A 23,615-nucleotide genomic window follows, 5' to 3' on the forward strand; every position below is an offset into this window, starting at 1 on the left:
GGGGAGCGAGCAAGCGGCTGTGTGCTGCTTAGTTCCTGGCTGGGGTTAAACCATGACAGTAACCTTAAGTAATTGGTTAGGATATATTCAAAACCAAGACAGTGTTCTCCTTAATTTGTTACTGAGCCTTGAAAAAACATATTTTTGAGTACGTGCTATTATTTTTGTACTTTCCATTTCTCATGAGGTCTGACTGAAAATATCATTATGTTTTTATATTGTTCTTAAATGACCATTATGAGCTCGAGGACCATGGGTGAAGCTATGATATTGCTCCTTAGGGATTTATAATCTGACCGTTTAGTTGCCCTGACCTATATTGTCCTGAGTGTACTAAGGTAGTTCATTGACTTTGTACAAAATTGCTAGAATCAGTGGCATTGTTCAAAATACTTCATACCAATGGCAGCAAGTACTTGAATGTTCAGGTTCTGAAGACACTATCTGGTTCTTAGAAATAAACCCTGAATTACCTGTGCAAAGTATGGAGCTATTAATGTGTAGTGGTTTCTTAGACAAAAGTTGCCTTTTCCTCTCCATTATCTGTCAGCAATTTGTCACAAATTTTCTATTTTTGCACACATACATTCCCTTTGCACAAAGGAACATTGTGCAAATGACACATAGTGAAGATAAGCTCCTCAGGAAAAAGCCATTTGGATCAGAATTGAAGTCATAGTTCCTTATGGAGTTCCATGCAGAGGAATACATGTTCCTATGATGTTCCTGTTTCACAGGATGAGGACAGACAGACAGACATAGCTGTGTGTTGACCGTATGTGGGCAGAGCAGAGAAAATTTTGGCAGTCTTAGGTGCATGCTTCTCTCGTCCTATGTAATCTACAAGAATCTATCCTACTGCCGTTTTTCCAGTTGATTCTTGTTTCAGTCACAAACATCTTGTTTTTGTTGCAGATATTCTGCTTCTGAAATCCTTTATGGTTGCTTTCATTTGTACATATCAAACACATTGTTGTGTTTCTTTTCTGTGCCTATATGAAAATGAGTCTTTGACTCAGGTTTCTGATACGTTCTGTTTTGGTTAAATCTTCTCTTAGCAAGGATTTTTCAGAATTTTCCCAGATTTCAAATTTTGAAGAAAAGAAATGTTTAAAAAGGTGGTACAGGGTTTTTGTTTTGTTGGCTTTGAAAGCATGCCATTTCATTTTTCCAAACAGCTGTGCTTGTGACATGAGCCCATTTGCTGGCCAGTGGATGATGCCTAAGTGGAAAACAGACAGATGAGAGGAAGCACACCAGCACAGATTTCTGCCAGACTGAGGGTCTATGAAATGCCACAGAACGGGACTGGAATGTATTCTTTCTTTTTTCAATTGTGGGAGATGTGGACAACAAGCTCTAACCACGAGGTAGAAAGTTCTTGGTCAGAAAATTAAATTCAGGGTGGTAATATTTTCACAGAAGCTTTTATTAGTATGACTTATATCCCTCTGCTAACACAAAAGATTTAGCTTTGGAACGCTGGGGACCAATACTCCTCAAACTCTGTTAGTTCAGATAGCCGGTGTTAGACATGTCTTTGATGGACACACTTGACATTTGGGAAAACGAGATTGAGATCCAGTTCAGAATCCATTTTTTTTCTGACACTGGTCATTCCCCACTCTGCCCTGAATTGGTACCTCTGTCTTTGTTTAGTTGCTGAATCTGCAGCTCTTAATGTTTCTTTATGAATACAGATAAGCAATTGCCTGTGGAGCTGATGTCAATATGGCTTTCTCATGAATCAGCCGGTAGAGTACTGCTGGGCAGCTGATTCAACTGTACCCTTTCCCTGGGGCCCAAGTGGTCTCTGCTGCCATATGCTTGCTCCACAGTGGCCTGAGGGGGCAATATTTCAGAGTCTGCTTTTGCAACCTGGTTTACAGTTGCTGGCATTATAGGCTTCACTCTACCAAACAAAGCAAGCAGAGCATCAAAGCTGCAAGATTATACCAGCCGTTTTGTGTTTTCATAACAAAGTTATAAATGAACGAATTTCTGCAGTAAACAGCTAGGGCTACTTTATTATTTATTTATATTCTTATACAATACACCTGAGCATAACCTGAAACTTCCATCGAAATCAACAAGCCTTATGGTACTTTTTTTCCCCCCTGCTTGGAAATATAGTGTACAGTGATTATCCAATTTTACTGTCTTTGCCTGGGGACCTCGCAGAATGAATGCTGATGAAATAGTCAATTGATTAGAGACAAGCAGTCTTTCAAAAAGTCCTGAACAAAAGAATAGCTATTTCCCACATCTCTCACAAATATCAACTAATATTCTATAGCGATGGTGATATCTAAAGGGAGAACAAAAAAAACCAGGAAAAGAAAACATAATTCTTTAAGCCAAACATAAAATATATTTTACCCTTCCACTGTTGCCTGTGATGTTACAGACTGTATTCTAATCCTAACAAACAGCAACCCGGGGGAGCTTATAAAGGAATACCTGCAGGCTCTCTAATGGCACCATCTTATAAGTTGTAGCAAGAAAGAACTGCCAGCCTTAAAACTGAAAAGGCAGTGTCCTTTCTTATTATATTCACACAAGTTATATCCATCGAGTAGGTAACATCAGCAAGGATAATTGCTGAAGAGTTATCTATATTACTAGATCTGAATATATATTTCTGATGTAAAACATTTTTGTTTCCAAAAGAACGTGTTAAAAAGGCAGTATCAGAGTTCTAAAACAATTAGTTTATGCATAAAAAATTGTAAAATGTGCAGCTTATTGGATTTCACAGCCATGCTTCCTACAGTCCTCATTATACAGCTGTAAAATGCTGAAGGCTGCCAGCTTGCTCCATTGTCTGTGGGCTGTACAGAAGGCATTTTTCTTCTATGCATAGCAAGCACCTTTCATACTTCTGCAGTTACGCATTTGCATACAATATATTTTTCCCATTTCCCTCACATGATAAAAAGTCCTTAAAATGACACATGAGCAATCTAAAAACATTGTTGTGTTACATGTGGTAGGATATTCAGTTGTTCAGAGATTTTGACTCATATGCATACTGCAAGATATTAACATTTTTTAAAGATTTCATTAACTTTCTAAACTATCTACTCTAAAAATTGCATTAAGAAATATGTAACATCTGGAAGAAACAACTCAGATTCCTCTTCTGCTTATGGAGCTAAACCTGACTTAGTATATCAGAGGGATATGAAAAGACTATTTTCCTGGTGGAAACAGAAGCAGTTTCTTGCATTTTCCTGCATGGTACATAATTTCTTAATAAATTATTAACATAGTTATTTCCTACTATTGACCAAGCTGTTCCTGTTTGATTGTTTCAGATCCCTTTATTGAGCTTGTTTTTTCAGGTGTTAGAACTTTTGGGTTAGATTATCGATTCTTTGGGACAACATCTGCCATTTCCTGTAGGTCTGTTGAGTACTGGGTTCTCAGATCTCTTTTTCAGTGCATTTGGTTGACATTACATATGACTACTCATATAAAACAAATTAGCAAAACAAACAAGTAATGCTTTGTTACTCTAATCTTTTGGATTAGTTTTTAAAAACTGAATATGAAATATCAGTTGCAGTTTATTTCAGAAAGTGTATACAATTGTCTATATGAGTATGTAAGTGCACATAGGTGTTTGTATATACATATGGAAAATAATGTAAACAAAACCAAGAGTCTTGCAAGATTTGTACTTGTCCTATATGTTGGCGTGCCAGCTTACATGCTTGAAAATCCTTTGAGGGTTAGTGTTATAGACTGGTATGGCCTATTTTGAGTACATACGCATAAGAGAGTAGTCATATGATTGAAATTTAGGCATTCACATTAGCTGGCTAATTTAATTTGGATTCCTCTCTGGTCTGCCAAGAAAAAAGGATGTCATGAAAGGACAATTCTGTCTTCCTCCCTTAGATAGAGCAGAAAGCTAGTGCAACTAGGTATCTAATTTAGCCAGTTGAGCCTAAAACTGAGTTGTATGAATAACCGTCTTTTCCTTCTTCCTTACCTTAATCATCATAAACAAGATCATGACAGCATCACAGTATTTCACTACTTAGAGTCAAATAAATTACAGCCGGGAAAGACAAATTACCCTATTAGTTAATCTCGCTGTCTTTCTGGGGTTTTCCCTTAGAATACATTATCTAGCATCCTGTGCAATACAGAGAACTCTTCAGTGAGGAGGATTCTGTTATTTCCCTTGGGGAGCTATTCCTCCTTGTACAATTTCTCATTCTAAGGAAGCTTTTGTTGTTGTTTTTCTCTTTGCTGAAGATTAAGTGAAGCCTTGTATCTGTCTATGTATTTATATGGTTCTCATCATCCACATATCAGTATTACATCTGTAAAGTCCACTTTTTTTTTTTTTTTTTTTTTCATTTCTCCCTCTAGGATTGGCTGTATACAGGATTCTACTATAGATGTAGTAGAATACATTCTGGCCTTCCTGTCTCTCTAGCATGTCAAGCATAAGTTGCCCGTTTTTCCTTTAGTGGACCGTTCAGGCCTGTATCTATACCCTTTACTGCTGCTTAGGATGTCATCTTTCACCTCCATTAATTTTTCGTCGCTGAAAGGTGTCCACTGGACACTTAAAAAGCAAATACTTTTCTTTTTTTCACATGCCTTCCTTTAAGTCTGGGAAGATCTTCTGAAAAAACCCACACGAGACCTCTGTCATCTGTTCTCAAAGCAGTCCTTCAAACTCTTCCATGATGTCTACGTACTGTAGGCACTGTGGGATAGGTGTGCTAACCTGACAGCAGGTAAGGCAGGCAGCAGTACCACTGTGTGCTTGACAGCATTGCTTCCCAGGATGATTTACATCCTCTTGTCATCTCCTTATCTCTCTTCAGTTGTCTGTCTGCATTTGTCTTTCCTGGTACTCGGCTCTTGGAGTCTTTGGGGAGAGGACATTCTTGCATTGGGAGACCTGATCTGTGTATTGGGCTTTTAGAGTTTCAGCAATAAAGTAGCTATTAATAATAATAAAAATACATTCAAGCACTGATGTAGAAGGTAGGAGTGAAATTGCACACAATCTGTGAAAGAACTCTAAAACACTCATACAACATACCCGCATATATATGTGTGTACATCTGCTTAGACACGAAGCTATGCAATTTAAAATACTAATGATAATATTTTATGTGTATTTTGCATATGTTAACAAGCTCTGAAGTGCATTACACAGATTTCTATTCCATATACATTTTCTTTATTTGATTAGTGAAATGTCTAATTTATAGATTTTGTGTTTGGAAATGGTCTCATATAGAATGATACAGGATGATAAGGCTTAAAACTGGTTTTGTATTAAAAAAAATCAGTTACAATGAAAAACAAATAAGAATAAGTTCTTCAGCTTTGAGGCAGTAATAATTTACATGTCAAGAAGTTATACAGGTTTTTATGAGATTATTGCAGTTTTATTCAATAAAAAATTGTTACCATGACAACAACTGTCATGCTACCTGTGAGATTATAGCAAAGAAGGACAGTGAAGAAAAGGTTTCGTTTTGGAAAGAATGCTTATCTGACCTGCTGAATACAAACAATGCTTTGCTTTGACCGCTACTGACTGCAGGGCTACTATCAGCCAAACTCAAAATCGAGCTAGAGATTTTGAAGCACAGTGATCCTCTTACAAAAACAAAACAGTTGGTAAATAATGGTAGGTCTTTTTCATGCAAATATACTACTAATGCCCTGTCAGACAGGCAATCAGATATTCTGAATAAAATGGAGATTTCAGCCTGTCAAGACTGGGGAAGAGTAGGAGGGAAAGAGTGAGGGAGACCAAAAGGGGCATCTGAAAAGAAAAAAAAAAAAAAAGTCCTTGGGAAAAATGAGAAAATGTGGTCCCACTAGGTTGCATTATGGTCACATTTTTTATTTTTACCAGCGATTATAATCTTTCAACAAAATGGTTGCTTCATTGAATATGGATTCATGTAAATTTCTGGCACCGACTATGCGTTACTTCCTGTAGAAGATACGTTTGATTTCCCACCCTCCCTGGTCTGCACATTTCACTGCCACACCAAAAAATTTGCTTTCCTACTCCCTGTAGCAGCATATGCATTTTTCTTTTTGACTAATGTGCAGAATCTGTACCCTGACTTGCATGTAAAAACACAGCCAAAACAACAAAAAAGCACTAGCTGAGCACACACATCTTATTTTTATGATGGCTTTTAATCTTAGTTTGCCAGCAAACACAGGCTTTCTTACCTAGTTGTATAAGAATACTTCTATTGTTAATTGCGTCTCTGATTGTTAGCCTGTTGCAAAGAGAAACTATGAAACCTGACACTAACAGAATGAAACAATCAGCAACGGTTAATGGCTAAATCACATTAGAAGTGTTCATTAATTAAAATCTGTTGAATATCTTTGCAGTCCATATTAATCGCAGAGTCATTAGCATTGCAGAAGTGTACCTCAGAAAAAAATGCAGAAAGTTTTTTAACTGAACATCTTAAAATTTGCCTCATCTATCAAAAAAATGGTTTTGTTTTACATAAAGCAATATTAGGTACATAAAGAAAAAAAGAAACAGTGATTATGTTGTTGGGCCAAATTATATAAAACTGCTATATTATTGTAATTAGGACAACAGTGACTTGAACTATAATAGTGGCTTTCTTGTAAAAATGGCACCATTTCAAATTTATAGTCTCTAGCTAAATGAGTTTGTTGTAGCATTGACAAAGAAACAAACACAAGCCAAATGCAGTCAAAATTAAACACAAACAGAAACCTTAGCTGTTTATTTGCTGGGCAGAACCCAGAATGTTTTTTCTCAAAGAGCACTTATTAAATAAATGCTCTTCCCTTCATTCTTACTGCTTTTTCAATGCAAAATTTTTATCTTTAAAACTTTAAGCACATTATGTATGTAAAAAATATTTGTATACATGTAGTTTATAACTGCAGTGTCTGTAGTGGAGTAAAATCCTACTTAAATATTGATAATCCAAAGCTCTAGACCAAAGCATGGAGAGTTCTGCTGTGTTCGGGAGATTGCCTAAATAACAGCCATGGTGGTTGTGAGTTCCTTTCTTCTGCATTACTTTTCACCTTCAGGAATCTCTCAGTTCTCCAGATCTTTTGTTCATGCTTAGTTGAAAAGGGTTCTGTCACTGGTGGGAGTGAAGATAGGTTGCAACTTCCTCTGGACCCTTAGCGTCCTGCAGTGGAACCAGAGCAGCACTGATGTAGTAACATACTCTGCAGCTGCAGAAGGGACAGAGTTTGTTCCTTTGTATACTTATTGCCAGTATGAACATATTAATGTGGTATGTTTCACACTTGCAGAAGATTTTATTCAAGGAATAAAACAAAAAGTTTCAAACTGAAGGTGATAAAATTTAAATTATGTAAAAGCTTAACTGATTTTAATATTGGCAGTAATTTCTTTAATTTCTGTTTCATGCTTGCTTACATCTTTCATAAACAATTTTCATCAATAAGATTGTTGGGAGCAAATTACTGAATATGACAGACCTTCTCAGAAGTATGTATGATGGTCGGAAATGAAGTGCTGAGTGGCAGAGACTGGCAGTGTAAGAAATTGATTTCTAGGAGCTGGGAGAGTATTTTATCTTTCCGTTCCCTTCATTAGTTTTATTAGGCGAGATTCTAGTCACACTTCAAGTGATGTGTAAGGGAAAGAAAAAGAAGGGTATGCAATTTTCCCCCTGCTTTTGTGTATATAAACAGTGGATGGGAATACTGACTATTATGTATGTATTTTTAATGTATGTATAAATTTCAGATAAACTTGGGGCCTCAATAAGTGATTAAATTATTTTATATCACAAGAAAAAATCTTGAGAGCTGAGCATCAGGATTGTAAGCAATGCTAGACACTGCCTCTTTTTATGAAGGTGTATTCAAATTCAATGTCTAATGAACACTTGGGATAAAGGATGCGTTTATCAAAGAATCAGCACATCCATTTAAGTTTTGAAATCTTGAAATAAATATCTATAAAAGTCTTCAGGAATTCTCAAGTGAAATAAAAGAATAGACATTATATATCAAATCTTTCTAAACAAGCAATGTAATTATTTCTGAAGTCCTTTGAAATAAGAGCCAGCTAGGCAAATCAAACACAATCTCAAAGAAGTCAACAGGTTCACTTCTTTATTTTCCTTTGTGTATGAAGTGTATCATGGAAACAAAATGGAAGAGCCTAGATAAAATACTCTTACAAAAATTTTCACTGTTCTATGATGAGCCTTATCTTATTCCAGTCCTGTCCCATTGTATGATGTTCTGCACAAACCTCTTCTGTCTTAGAAGATTACAAAACAAAAGTTTTATGACAGCAGCCCAGAAACCTAGTACATCACCTGCTATTTCAGTCTCAATGCAGTTGAAAAAAGCGCTGACCTCTGTCTTAATATGTGGTATCACACATGGGACAGCAGCTGTGAACTGCAGGGAATGTCCTGCTGGAATGGTGGGGCTATAGCCTGAATGCTGCGAGAGGGGAGGTACAGCTTGGCTAAGAGATTGCTTTCTGTAGGAACAACAAAACAGAGAACTTGTAACTGGTGTATGAGTTACAGAAGGTGAGCCAACAAAACTTAAATGTGAGACAATTCTAATAGCTACGTCTTTTCATGCTTTGTAGCTATTATGGGCAAGCCACGAAGGGTCCTTTTGTTCCTCTGTTCCTGCAACATCGAAACTCAAGCTTCCTGCATACTTCCTTGTCATTGTTCTCTATTTCATTTATTTTCTGTAGCCTATATCATGGCCTCTGACTGTGTCCCATGGTTGCTTCCCTGTTACTGTTTTTATTCTCCTGTATGTGAAGGAGGTCTTTCAGGATATCATCTCTAGGCTGAGGTTGCTGTACTTGCTACAAGGCTGGGGCCCACATTTGTGTCATCTATCCCCTTTATCATTTTCAGTCAAAGCTCTCAGGCATTGTCTGTTAGTGTCTGGGTATACAGCAAAATTTGTAATTCGTCGGACAACAAATTTCCAATGTTAATTCCTTACAAACCAACCATCAAGTTGAGGATAAAGTCTGTTTCTCCTGCCCGGTGGCAGGGTAAAGGTTATTATATTAAAGGTTACGTGTAAGATCACCTTTCAACATCAAAACCAGTTAAGCTTCAAAACATAAACAGTTTACATGTTTATAAGAACATGTTCAGCAAGCATTTGTCGAAGATAGATGCAACATAATATTCATCAGCATTGCGTTCCCCTTCCATGTGGTATGCATCAGCTGCAGGCCATGTGGATTCTTCTGGACTCTGCTGAGCAGCAAGAGAGGTGCTGGTGGGGCACTTCGCTGCCAGATGGGGCCATGGGGGAGCTTGCATGACAGCCAGCTGATCTGTTTCCCTTCGTTGAAATTCCCACCCTGTAAGAATGGATAAATTTACACCAGTTGCCAAAATAAATGACCGGTACAAGCCATAGGCATTATTTTCTCCAGCGAGATGTATTTCCACAACCTGCATTCCCTTCCCTGGGAATTATCCCATTTTTCCCATGCTGCAAACCTACCTCAACTTCAGGCACTGCAGAACTTCCACTCCATAAAAGAGGTGTTATCCATCCCTCTAGACACTCCCAAATCCTGCTAGCCCCATATCTTGCCCTGATGTTTGAGGTGGCCGGGTGGGAAAGCGTGAAATGGAAGCTATTGGATGATATGCAAAGTATCTCTAAATATCCAAACATTCCTCTAAATAACTTGCATGTATTGTAACACAAAACTGCCCAAGCCATAGCAGTGATGTGCCATGCAGAGAAAGGAGAGAGCGCAGTGCAAGGACATGCCAAAGGGCTCTCCTCCCCCTTTAGTTTACTGTTCCTGTCCTGAAGTGATGTGATTTGGATTCAGCAGCACACAAAGTGTGAGAAGGAAGAGGAGGCTGTTTTTATTAGCATATCCAGAAAGGGGGGGTATTTTGGTGGGTGCTATAATTCTTTTCCTTTCTGAACATAAGAATAATTCAGCCCGTAACCTCTTGGTTTCTCTCCCTCTGTAGATATTGTCTTTATTGTTAGCCTAATTAACGTCATCATTATATTTTTAAGTCATCCAGAAAAAAAGTCTCTGCAGCAAGCTTAATGTAACCAACTGAATTTCATTTGATTTTGCTTCTTACAGAAATGGCAAGTGCTATGTTGCCTGAGAAATAAAAAGGGCAATTTCCTTAATTTTTTCTTCTATTTTTTTGGTCAGACTATGGAATTATAACTCTGGCTAGACAATGGCCCCCTCAGTGGCAGAGACTCATTTCAGAGACAATAGATGTCCTAACTCTGTCACTGTGGCCACATCAAACCATTATTATGGCTGTTAGCCAAGAGAAGAAAAAAGAATCCTTTTTATTATTGCTTTTCTATGTGGTCTCTGTAACTTGGCAAGGTTCTTTCAAATGTGATTTTGCAAATCTTAAATGCAACATATTATATTTTATTATTAACCTTGTATTTCACATCCCTTTGATATGACTCCTTTGCAAATGCTTGAAGTCTACACAGATCTATCAGGTAGCTTTAAATGCATTCTACAAAGAAACCTTAAATAATACAGCTACTAAAAAGGTTTTTCTCTTACCTAGAAATTCAGTCTGCTGGCATATATCATCTTGAAGGAAAATGTTTTGTTTGTGTTCCACAAGTAATGTTTTGTCACTGATAGTTTTTTTTTTCCTTTATTCTTGTCATACAACTCGCAAGGAAGTAAATTTTTGTTTCAAATTATTTTTTTAATAAATTATGCAAATTTCAAGTAAGAGTGTAAACATTAATTGTGTATATTCTTTTTATTCAGGCACCTTTGTTACTAAAGTAACAGCTACAGATGCAGATGATCCAGTTTATGGAAATAGTGCCAAGCTGGTTTATAGCATTCTGGAAGGACAGCCTTACTTTTCTATTGAGCCACATACAGGTAGGTGACTCTGAATATGAATCCTGGGGTTATGTGTACGCAAGTGACCGTGCCTCTTCCGTATGTCATATGATATACTTAAACAGGGAGCGTAAGTAGATGTCTGTCAGTATTACCAAGTTGTAACATAGGTCTCACTTGTATTCCATTAGAGTCTGATCATATGAAAAGACAAAGGAAAATCTGTATTAACGATAATGTAAGTAATGGTGATGCTAATATTACAGAAGTTACTGAAGCAAAACCGAAGGCAGCGGAAGTGCCGTGTGATTTATATCTGATTAGGGATTGAAAGACTTGGTCTGAGGAATTTAATGAGCATAATGTAATTTTCAATATGAGACTATAGTATTTCCAGTTAAAGAAAGTACAGTTTAGCTTGGGAATTTTAGTGAATATATTGTGTGTTTTCATTAAAAAATATTCTTCTTTCTTGATTGGATGGATCAGGGGAAAGAAAGAACGTGATACTGTGATGGGTTGACCCTGGCTGGACGCCAGGTGCCCACCAAAGCCGTTCTATCACTCCCCCATCCTCAGCTGGACAGGGGAGAGAAAAATATAACAAAAAGCTTGCGGGTCGAGATAAGGACAGGAGAGATCATTCACTAATTAGCGTCACGGGCAAAACAGACTCAGCTTAGGGAAAATTAGCTCAATTTATTAGGAACCAGCCAGAGTAAGGTAAATGAGAAATAAAACGAAATCTCAGAACACCTTCCCTCCACCCCTCCCTTTTTCCCGGGCACAACTTCACTCCCGGATTTCTCCCCCAAGCCTCCCAGCGGCACAAGGGGGACAGGGATGGGGTTTACGGTTATCACACGTTATTTTCTGCCGCTTCACCTCCTCAGGGGGAGGGCTCATCACACTCTTCCCCTGCTCCAACGTGGGGTCCCACCCACGGGAGACAGTCCTCCACAAACTTTCTCCAACGTGGGCCATTCCCACGGGCTGCAGTTCTTCACAAACTGCTCCAGCATGGGTCCTTTCCACGGTGTGCAGTCCTTCAGGAGCAGAGCACACTGCTCCAGCGTGGGTCCCCCACAGGGTCACAAGTCCTGCCAGAAAACCTGCTCCGTGGGCTCCTCTCTCCACAGATCCGCAGGTCCTGCCAGGAGCCTGCTCCAGCGCAGGGTTCCCACGGGGTCACAGCCTCCTTCGGGAACCCACCTGCTCCGGCGTGGGGTCCTCCACGGGCTGCAGGTGGAGATCTGCTCCACCGTGGACCTCCCTGGACTGCAGGGGGACAGCCTGCCTCACCATGGTCTTCCCCACAGGCTGCAGGGGAATCTTCGCTCCGGCGCCTGGAGCATCTCCTCCCCCTCCTTCTGCACTGACCTTGGTGTCTGCATGGTTGTTTCTCTTACATGTTCTCACTCCTCTCTCTGGCGGCTGTTTTTTCTCCCTGTCCCAACTTCTTTTTCCTTCTTAAAAATGTTATCACAGAGGCGTTACCACTATCGCTGATTGGCTCGGCCTTGGCCGGCGGCGGGTCCGTCTTAGAGCTGGCTGGTATGGGCTCGCTCTCTCTAGAACACAGGGGAAGCTTCCAGCAACTTCTTACAGGAGCCACCCCTGTAACCCCCCCCCACTACCAAAACCTTGCCACATAAAACCAATACAGATACTGAGTGTTGGTATGTTTTGTTAGCATGCATTTAGGATGACTATTTCTTTGTGGTTTTAAATCTTGAAAGTCATCTGAAAGAAGTGCCAATAAATACATTCCCTCTCGTTTTCTGTACAATGTCGTACCTATAGCAAATTCATTTAGTTACGTCTGAGAAGTGTTTTGTAAGGTGTTTTGATATTATTTCTTATATTCTTTCACCTGTTACCAGAAGCTGTTTTTAATCACTGTGAGTCAAGCAGCTGTGATCTGAGGAGAAGAAAGCTATAACTCATTTTAAAACATACAAAAAACCACCTGAATTTATATGACCATAAAGGAGTAAAGGAGTAGTAAAAGTTCTTGTCCTCATGCAGATCAACAGAATTATGAAATAAATGCTAGGAGAAATTGTTAAAGGATGCTTTTGATAGATCAAGTGTGCTAAGTTTTCTGACTAACATTAAACAGAGTACTCTTAGACTCTTTAAAGTCTGGTAGTTCTTTAACTCTTTCTGGTGAGATTGCACGGGAAAAATTATTTCACTTTCCTAGAAATGTCCTAACTTGCAGGGACATTAGGTAAGTAGTATAGATTGATAAATATTAATAGATTAATGGATTAATCCATTAAAGTATTTTCTTCTGGTTGAAGGACAGCTATCCTAAATGTGAAAACGATCTCTGAAATGTGACTTAATGTTTTATTTTATGCTGCATGTAAAATAGAGTTTTACAAAGAATAAAATGGAAAAACAGTAGCTTGTTTCAAAAATAAGTGTCAAGAGAGTGTTATATACTGAAGCCCCTTAGTTCATGCTGGCTGATTGTCACAAGTCATGTGGAAATATAACTCTGAACAGACCCCTGTCCTTCAAGTATCAAAATATATGATTAGGTTTTCTTTAGTATTACAAATTATTCCATGCAGACTTGAGTTAGCTGTCTTAATTAGAGGGGGATTAGTTGTAGGCTCTTTCTCAGTTTCTACACCAGAAAGTTTTAGTGCTATAGCAGGGAAGCACATCAGCTTTCACAAAGGAGCTGAGAAGTGTATTCTCCACCTACACAGAGGATTTTTCACTTCTTTCACACAAAAATAGCCTTAAAGAAATAGTCCAAGTGTAAAAAATCGTTTAATTTTACTCAGGTCTATTATTTGTATTGCATTAAAACATTATGCTTAATCCAATGAAGTAACTGTTCATCACCTAGGAAAGTGATTTCCATTATCATGAAAGCCAGAGAAAACTCCAAAGCTTTTTGGTTGAACCTGAAAATCATGATTTTTCTCCTGTTTCACTAGCATTAAGTTCCCCCTCCTACGTTCATTTCCAGTTACAAATATTCCTTTGAGTAGCAGTTCAGTTACCATGAAAATGACATGTTAGTTTCTAAAGGGAATTTAATCATAAAGAATTCAGCTGTGGCTTTGCCACAGTCCCTGAGTAAGTGGCTTTGTATTGTGGAGCTGCTTCTGAATGTATAAGTGGTTTGATTCCCCGCTTTTCTAGACCTATGGAGGACATCAGTTATGTTTTTCTCTAAACCATTACAAGTGAATGAGTTTATGTGCTGAGGCCATCCCCTGTTTCTTTGCCACCTCTATGTAATGGCCTTCATCTGTATTGTAACTACCACACTACTTTTACAGCTACCCGCCAAATAGTTTGTTAAATCCGGAGAGTATGTAGTTTCTATGATACTAGATGGACCTATCCATTGCTTGTAATATTTTAAAATTTGCAGAAATTGGTCTTGTGTCTGAGATGCATCTTCATTTGCTTAGAGAAATCTTAGCCATACTAAATGTTAAATTGTGTAGCTCGCTCCAGCATACTTTTGTTTAGAATATGTAAACAATAAATATACATAAAAATCTAGTCATTAAGCAAACCAGATGCAGGTAGTCATGTAGAAATTGCAGCCGCATATTACGCAGGGTGAAAAAGATTGTTCTAAAACTCAGCAGCCTTATAGTTGTGGCTTTTCTGAAGAGAAGTGTTGATTTCAGAAAACGTAAGGAACTACGCAGCAGATTTTCTTGGTAATACCAGAATTCTGGAGCCAAGGGTATAATAATGTTTGTTACATACCAGAGAGAGTTTTAGGGGTTGTTACATGCAGTCTCAAAACACCAAGAGTATTATGCTAAGATAGTTACAATTTTGCAGTAGCTTATGGCAGTGTGTATTTTACCTTTTAGAGGTAGTGGTGCATAAAACATGCACGCTAGTTTAGCAGCTATATAATTTGGATGGTAGTGCTGTTACCATGGACAGATAGAGTGGAAGGTGCATTTTAACAAAAAGAAAATGTCCAAAGCAAATAGAAAGTATGTAGATGTTTGATCGTTTCTTTATGTTTATCCAACCTTAGCAATGTGAACCATCACAACTAATATTTGTTTCCTCTTAGTAACGAGGCCATGAAAACACGTTATCTTGCACATTTGTGTGTAGTACTTGGGAACCTCAGTGAAAGTTTTCATGTGGGAAGATGTTCGGATATTATTGGCACAGTGTACAAATTAAAGCAGAACAGCCAGGTATAATAGTGTCTTATCAAAAACAGATCAAACCTGAAGGTGATCCTCCAAGCATGATAGATATTTTAGGGTTTGGTGTTTGGTTGGTTGGGGTTTTTGCGGGAGGGGGGGCTAAGGCGGCGGGTGGTGTGTGTGTATGTATAGCTACATTTTCTCTGTGGTTACATTTCATTAGTGCCCCCTGCTAAGTTGAAAGCCTTTCCAATTCATTTGAAATAGAATTTTGTCTAGAATTGTGTCTTTCCCAAAATGGAATCACTGTTTTAAGAAATGGGATATGTTAAAGTCATCCACTTCAGAATGTAAATATTTTCTGTCGTTCATGGGACTGTATCAAATATTATCAAAAGTATAGCTACTTAGAGCTGATCTACTTACTATTTTTCTAGATGACTGGCCTTTAATTAGCTTGGATTATTAGAAATTCAGACTAGATTTAGATCTGTGCAGCTACCAGCACCAGGGCAGCCATAGACAGGCTGTACTGCCTATAATTTTTTTTCATTTCCTGGCTCAGACTAACGATTGTCTGACCTTGCTGCTTTGTTTTAATGGTACGCTGAGAACTGACCATCAGGAATAATCCCAATCATGCCTGCCTCCTGATTCCTCTCTCTTCTATAGTACTCTGAACAAAAAAAGCGAGCAACGGTATAGGATATGGCTTCATGCCTACAGTAGAAAGGGTTGCTGCACCTGAGGGTAAACCTGAGGAAAGCAGTTGCTTACTCTTCTGCTTTTTTGTTCCTAATAACTTGACATTCACTAGGTATAGTCCTTATCTGAATCACAGTCTTGGTTGAAACACTGACATTACTCTCAACCTCCTTGCTGAAACAATTCTATAATGCTGGGTGCACGGAAATAAGTACCGGTAAGTGACCCATAAAACAATAATTTTCCATTACCTTAGATGAAAAATGCATATACTTCTACAGTTCTAGTTTGCAAGTTCTTCTGTGTGAGTTATAGACAGATGAAAGAAGGTAATTCAGAAGTTATTTTTCATTCAGTGCTCTGAATATGGCTTAGGGTAAATGCTTTTTTGATGGCTTGTTCTGAATATTTTTCGCTTTTCATAGGTGAATTTTAATATGGCCACTAGTTTGTTGTATAGAGAGTAAATGTGAATAATACATTACGAAGATACAGATTCAGATTTTCTACAAGAGGCTAAACTTACAACATGATGACATCAGATTGGTAACGAAACTCATGGTGGACTAAAATATAATCCATAAATCAGTATCGTTACATCTGACTAACTGATGTCAGGTTTCCTGACTAGTGTGTATTATTTATAAAGGTATATAAGTTGTATGTATTCTCCCATAATCCAAATAATGACAATCAAAATTCTGAGGAAGGGGGTTCCTTAAGACTGCTAAAAGTAGCTAAAGTACACTTATGACTTCCAAGCTTTTTCAAGGATATTAAGTCATGACTCTCAGCTTTAAAATAAGGTTATCATAATGGAACGCAATATGAAGTGATACTGTGTTCTACAATATAGGAATGGCAGAGAAAATACATTTTTGTCTGTATCTGACTTATTTACATTTCACATGAACTTAAATAACGTCACTCCTACGCATACCTGAAATACAGTTACATGAACAAGGCAAATTACGCCAAACAGTCTACTGCACTGGAAAACACATTGTATTATTCAAGCATAAACCATTACTATATATGAAAAAGAATAGATTTTAAACACTGCCATCTTGGATATGGTCATTTGGTACAAAGCCAAAGTTCAAGTTAGTAAAGCTGAGATGAATAGAAGAGTCAGGAGACCTAGAAAACTAAAGACTCTCCTAATAGAATGTGAATATTTCTTTGGAGAGTGAATAATTGATTTTTTTCTATACCTAGCTTTAACTTTCAGGTGAAAGTGCACATGCTTTAATCAACAGAGCTTTTAATGATTTAGTATATGGCTCTCTCTGGACTATAGTGTTGAACCCTGTGGTTCTGAAATCAGAACATAAATGAGTAGGCCTAGGAGGAATGAAAACGGCATTCAGCAGAAGTCAGGTTTGAATCTTTTATTTTAATTTGCAGTCTTTATTGTCTTCCTCCATCTAGACCTTGAAATACAGTCCAGCAGAATAAAAACAAGTAAAGTAGCGAGAGGATAAATGACAGCAACTTTTGAGTTACAGACGTTTTTGTGATGTTACAGAATATTTCTTCTATCTGGTTGTTAATATCCAGTTTATTAGTAATGTTGCATATCAATGATAGCACAAGCTGCCCTCAGAATATTGCGTGTAGTACTGATGAGACCCATCATCATAAAAAAGACTACTGAAATACTGAAGAAAGTTCAAAGCAGGGTAGCTAAGGTGAGAAGAATATTACTTATAATGAAAGATTGATTGAACTTAATTTGTATAAACTGGATAAGAGGTGATTAAAGGAGGATATGAAATCACTGCACAAATATTTGAGAGGTGTTAATAAAAGAGAGGCATGGGGACTGTTTCTGTAATTACTTATGATAAAATGACAAGGTAGCATTTTCAAACTAGAGAGAGATGGGAAAACAGTTTTGATACAGGAAGTAATCTGCAACTGTAAGGGGAAAGTAATGAGCTGCCAGGAACAGAACTCACTTGTGTTCAACAGAGCCTTTCTAAATAGTTCAGTTTCTAAAGAGTTTAGATTTAAACCCTCATGGGATTAGTCTAGAGAAAGAACTTGTTCAACATTAGTCAGAGCCTGGATTGAACTGCTGCTTCTAACCTCATTTTATTAACTAGTGCTGCTGTGATATTCTTGCTAATTACTACGGATTTAAACTTAACTAAACTTTTAACTGAAGTAATTTTAAGAGGCATGAAGAGGATGGGTAGGTGTTGTTCTGTCTTACCAGGTGAGGTGTAGGAACTCCTTTCCTAGAGGAGAAGGCAGGTGTGTGCTTCAGCATACAGGAGGTAGGTCCATGCAGCCCAGACAGCAACACTCCCAAGGTAGCAGAATTGGCTCCAGCATATACAAGGATTTCTGGAGTTTATACTTGGTCGCTTCTGTTACAGCACCTTCAGCTCTGTCTTGACAACATTTGATGCACTTAGGCACAATGCTGAAAATAGAGTGTATTTTCAAACTAGTATAAGCCTTTTCTTGTCATTGTGTACTAAGTATACTGTGCAACCTTAGGACTTGCGTTAAGGTATTTGTACAAAGATTCTTTGGTGATTCTGAGAGTTGTCTTGGTGACAGCCCATTAGGAGAGGGAGTTGTACTGACAAACTGCTAGTGCAGCAGACCCAAGGGTCAGTCCTACAGTTCTTGCTTTTTACTTAGAAGTATAAAGTGCAACTATTATGGATAAGGTATGTAGGATTGGGTCCTTCAGTAGCAGCAAGAGCTGTCTTTTCTGATTAATAAAGGAAGTATAAAATCACTGCAGAGATGTTTCAAACCAGTTTTATGATAGTCTGTAGTTGGTAAAGATGAGTGGCTTAAGATCAAGACAGACTGGCATTTGAAAAAAAGGCGATTTCTGCTTCTAGAGTTTATCTAATAATAGTAGTAACAAAAAAGCTGACACCACACACATTTCTTGCATTTCAGAGCAATATCTCTATCATTTTAGAAAGCTAGTGAGATAGTTAGGACTTAACCATTTTCCTCATGCTGAGTAGGAAAACAGGGGCTACATATCTAAATAACATTGTGCTTCAAGAGACTGAATTAGAGAGAGGAATTTGAACTGCACAGCTAGAGTTGGAAAGCATCTGAAAAAGAATCCAAGGCTATTTTCTGTATAGTGTCTAGTATAATTATAGGTATTAGAGGATCATTACAAACAAAATCCTAAGGAAGGAAGGCCATAAATGCAGGGCAGAATATTTATTGCATTCATTCTTAGTTGGTGAGAGGGTGATTCCTTCACTATGCCAGTGAAACTTGGTCCCAGGGAAAAGGGAATGGCTGGTAAGTAGAGATGAAAGCTCTTTACCCATACTATAAAACCCAGATACAAGTTAATCTGAATTAAAAAGGCAGTATTATTATAGGTGTTTTCCAGTCATATCCTATATGATATTCTTGAAGCAGAATACATACAGTGAAAGGTAGGTAGTGTTAATTTACACACAATGGCAAACTTGCAAGGTCTACTTCAGAATGAAAGCAAGATCAGAAAACAAAAATGATAGTAATATGGGCTTAAAAAGAAAATAGAATAGATTGTAGGTTATACAAGAAACAAGAGAATTAATAAAACAATATTCAACCTTCATCTCACTCTTTAACAGAAAGGCAGGCAGTGCCATCTTCCCCATAAAATTTTAAAAAAATAAACATGGTAATAAGATATGTACACTGTTAGCTTCTCTCTTAAAAATACAAAAATGGCACAGAATCACTCCACATAAAATGATACAACATAGTATTCAATTCCTCACCTAGTGATTATTTTTACTGTGGCTAATGTCTCTGATTTGAAATATATCTACAACTGAGTGTAGTTCAGACAACTGTAACTGATATTTTTTCTAGAAAGGTAGCCAACTTTGCTAGAGACTGCAGATATTTTTCTTGTCTTGCTAAAAAAAAATCCTGAGGCATTAGAACTAAGTAAGAAATGGGAATATTTGATGATAATTTTTATTAAAACTATTATGATTTTTATGAAGGGTAAATTGAATTAAAAATAGTGGATTGGTATGCCCATATCACATCATCAAAGTACTAGAATTTTTTTAATTTTCAAGTTAGTTGTCGTCTATTCATCTTCTAGGAATTACGGTACAGGTTTTCCACAGACCTCAAAGTGAACCTTTTTGTGGACTGCTAAAACATCACTGAAGTCAGTGTGCTTCATGGGAATAAAAAGAATGCATCTCACGGCCCTCTGAAGAAATTACAAGATTGATTTTTCAGGCATTTGTGTCCTAAATGACTGTTATATTTAATAAGAATCTCCACCAAGATTTTAGCACGGAAGGAAGATCAAAGCAATTACTTAGCTCTTCCAAAATGAAGAAGGGAAAGTTCCAAAGTATGCAAGTTGAAATAGCAGGAAGTGTTCATCAAAATTTGTGAGATGAATGAGATGCTTAAGAAAGGCTTTTCAGGGCCAGATTCCAATTTTGCATAGTGCTTGCTTGGTTTTGTTCCATGTTCTCAATTATTATTATGTATAGTTTTATAGCGTTACCATAAGGACATCCTTTAAAAAAATGGCAAGGAAAGTGAAAAACTGATCCTTATTTCTATTGTTCCTTTTGCTTGCTTTCTTTCTCTTCATCAGCTATAGCCTCTGATACGTTGCTGCTTTTCCCCTGATCTTTTTCAGTGTGAGACAGTGTATATTCTTCCAAATAGGTTTTTGAAAGTAGTCCACAGGGGTGCATTTTAACCGATTCAAGTTGTGAGGCAGATTGTGCAAATTGCTCAGTGTGTGCATTTAGGACCACAGTAAAAGTAAATCCCATTCTGCAGCTGTTTTATTTGCTATTGAGCAGTGTGACACCAATAGCTGTTTAGGAAAAGCAACTCAGCCAAAAAAAAAAAAAAGAGGTACTTCCAAGATTGGGGGTGTTCTCATTCTTTGAAGAAATATATTACTTCTTGATTTCTTTACTTTCCAACCTACTTCCTGATGTTTCCAGTTTTAGTCAGAGGATCTGTAGCCAAACTATGATGCAGGTGTCTGTTCAGTGGTCCATTGAATGTTTTCACAGGACTAAGGTTTGTGAAATATTTTGGAGCAGGCAGAGATAAAGCCTTATCTTAGACAGTATGGAGGGAAGGGACTTCAAGTGAGAATGCAGTGAGTGCCCTTGCCCCAAAAAAAGGATCAGGTTTATCCCTTCTCATTCTTGACAGACATTTGTCTGATACGTTCTTAAAAACTTTCAGTAATGGAAATACTACAAATTCTACAGGCAGCCTTCTCTGTTAGAAAGCTTTCCCCTAATGTTTAACTGAAATGTCTCTTGCTGCAATTTAAACCCATTTTGTGGTTTATATTTTAGGCCCATCATTTCTTCTCTCATCCCCAGTGGAAAAGGAGAGTAGCTCCCAGTAATTTTTACATATTTGGCTGTAAAGTCTGTCCACATACTTCCTTAACTATACAGACCTTTTTTTTTTTTTTTTTTTTTTTTCTTCCCCAAAACTGGGCACACTGTTCCAGCTGTAGTCTTACTGGTATGAGTGAACTGGAAACATTATTCCACAGTTCTTCCATATAACATGCTAGCTAATATACAAGAAAATTTTGGCGCATTTTTATTAGCAAAATGCTGTTGACTCATATTCAGCTTGTTTTGACTCCACATTCTTTTATGTCTTGTGAGTCATCTGCTCTATTGTAATTGTGAAGTTAATTGTTTCACCCCCACAAAATACTTTTTCTTGCCAAATTGAATTGCATCCTGCTTTTTTAGGCTATCCAATTTGTCAAAATTGTTTTGAAATGTTCTTCCAGTACTTGCAGTGGCTCCCAACTTTGTGTCATCTGAAAGGCTGCATAAGTTCTTCCTGCCTTCCATCATTCAGGAAATACTGAATGATGCTAGAAGCAGAACAAACCTTATGAACCACTTCATCCATCTATCCACTTTGACAGTAAGCCATTGATAACTGTTCTGAATACAATCTTCCAACAATCGTCTACCTGCTTCGCATTAGTTTACAGTAATTCTCATCCCTCGCTTTTAAACTACTCTCCTGTTTGGCACAAATCATTTTCATCCATCATAGCATGCTGAAAGTGATTATGTTTTTATTCTCGATTCGCTTCTGGGTTGAATTGAAGTAGAGCAGGTTGAATGCTCAATGAGTTAATGTTCTGTGTGCTGTATGTGTATTAGTATTTGGTGAGACTGAATTGTTTTCTAAAAATAGATTGAAAGTTTCAGTACTTCCTGTGAGCCCAGCCTGAGAAATGGTGAATAAAGCAAAAGAACAAATAAATATCCTTGAAATCCTCTATGCATAGCTCTCTTAGTCTGTCTTTGTCTCGATCACATTACATAAGTGAGGATGGGAGCCTTTTTGTGTTTGTTAATTTGTGTCATAAGAGATACCAACACTTCTCTTTTGCTGGCTTCTGTTCTATAGATTCTGAATATAGAAATACTGGTGGTAACAATCAGCCTGTGTAATCTGGATATATTTGATGTTTAAAAAACCTTCAGCTCCTCTTGTAGTAATTAAAACAGTAAATTTCTTTTTAGCTTTTTATTGTGTTTGAAATTGAAACTTGACTTTGACTCAGCTTCTGGGAAATGGTTTATGGGCTGAGACAGCAGACAGAAATATGTATACAACTATTGAAATAACAGGTTGTGTTGGTATCTTTATACAGGAAAAAAACCCAACAATTTTTATGTCTTAAAAGTCAGAAACTGTAATTCTGATTTAGGCACTTTTTAAGGTATTTAATCTTCCTGATATCTTTCAAACCATAGACAAGGGCTAGACTGTTCCATACATTGAGAGACATATGTGTCTAGGAAAACTCATCACTTTATTGAAACAATTAACTTGTCTCAGAGGAAACTGCAGGATACAAAATGTGGCATCTTCTACAAGTCATCTGTAGGCTAGACTTAACCATGTAAATTAGGTTTTAAAAAAGAACCCAAACAAGGAAAACTGCCTAAAAAATAATAATGGAGAAAAAGTAATAGTAGGCTTTATACAAAACCCATTGAAATAAGGTTTCACTGAACTTTGGATCAGCTCTATTAGTGGAAAAAAATAACGTGGACCAAATTCTGGTACCCTAGATTTGCACTAGCATCCTTTTTATGAGTCACCTCATTTATAACAATAGAATTTTTCACAGAATGCATCATTATTATTCCTAAATAGTAAACCAATGAGTCCAAACCAGTCACAACTGTCAAATGCTTTTAGAAATAAATATCATTTACTCTCCTTACCCAGGCTACTATGGAGGAAATGGCCCTACTCTTTTACTGAATATATTTTGCACCTGTTACATCTGATAAATGTTTATTATTATCTTCTGAGTTTTACTGTTCCCCTGTTTTCATTCACAAAATTTAACAGAAGCATATTCTTCAATATTTTGCAGAATAACTTGTGTCCTCTCCTGTAGATGTTATAGAATAGTTAAATTACATGAATGTTGTACTTCAAGGCTGCTTCATTGGTTTTACAAGGGCTGCATTACACTGTATTTGTCAGGGTCCTGAGCACAACCTCCTTCGAGGGTCGTAGTTGGGTAATTTTAGAAGTGTAGCTGGCTGCATCCAAGGTCAGCTCCTTTGCTGGTAAGAACTGTTGTGAAGAAAGCTTCATGCAGGGGCTGCCCCTCCTTTTCCTCGGGAGCTGCTTTTAGGCTGAGGCTCTACTGCTGGCCCCCCCGGCTGCGCTACGTCTGTGCCCGGTCTCATATTTTCTCGGTTCGGTCAGAAACCCAGATCCAGACCCTCTGGCTGGGTTTCCTGGCCTGGCCTCAGACGTGCCTTGTTGCTGTGGACCCACTCGCTGGGTGAGCATCAGACTGTGGCTCAGCCTGGCCGCTGTCTCCGGGTCTG

At 37.7% G+C, this 23,615-nt stretch overlaps 1 protein-coding gene across 1 annotated transcript in view; it reads left to right on the forward strand.

Moving 5' to 3' along the window:
* The window catches only part of CDH8 (cadherin 8, type 2), a 150,421-nt gene that overhangs the window by 61,000 nt on the left and 65,806 nt on the right, over window positions 1–23,615 (forward strand). Inside the window, exon 4 of the mRNA XM_010585159.1 lies at window positions 10,805–10,924. Within this exon, the coding sequence (XP_010583461.1) occupies window positions 10,805–10,924 (120 nt within the window). The remainder of the gene's footprint in view (window positions 1–10,804; window positions 10,925–23,615) is intronic.

This window comes from Haliaeetus leucocephalus, unplaced genomic scaffold (assembly GCF_000737465.1).
Source record: "Haliaeetus leucocephalus isolate CR32 unplaced genomic scaffold, Haliaeetus_leucocephalus-4.0 Scaffold92, whole genome shotgun sequence".
Taxonomy (NCBI): Eukaryota; Metazoa; Chordata; class Aves; order Accipitriformes; family Accipitridae; genus Haliaeetus; species Haliaeetus leucocephalus.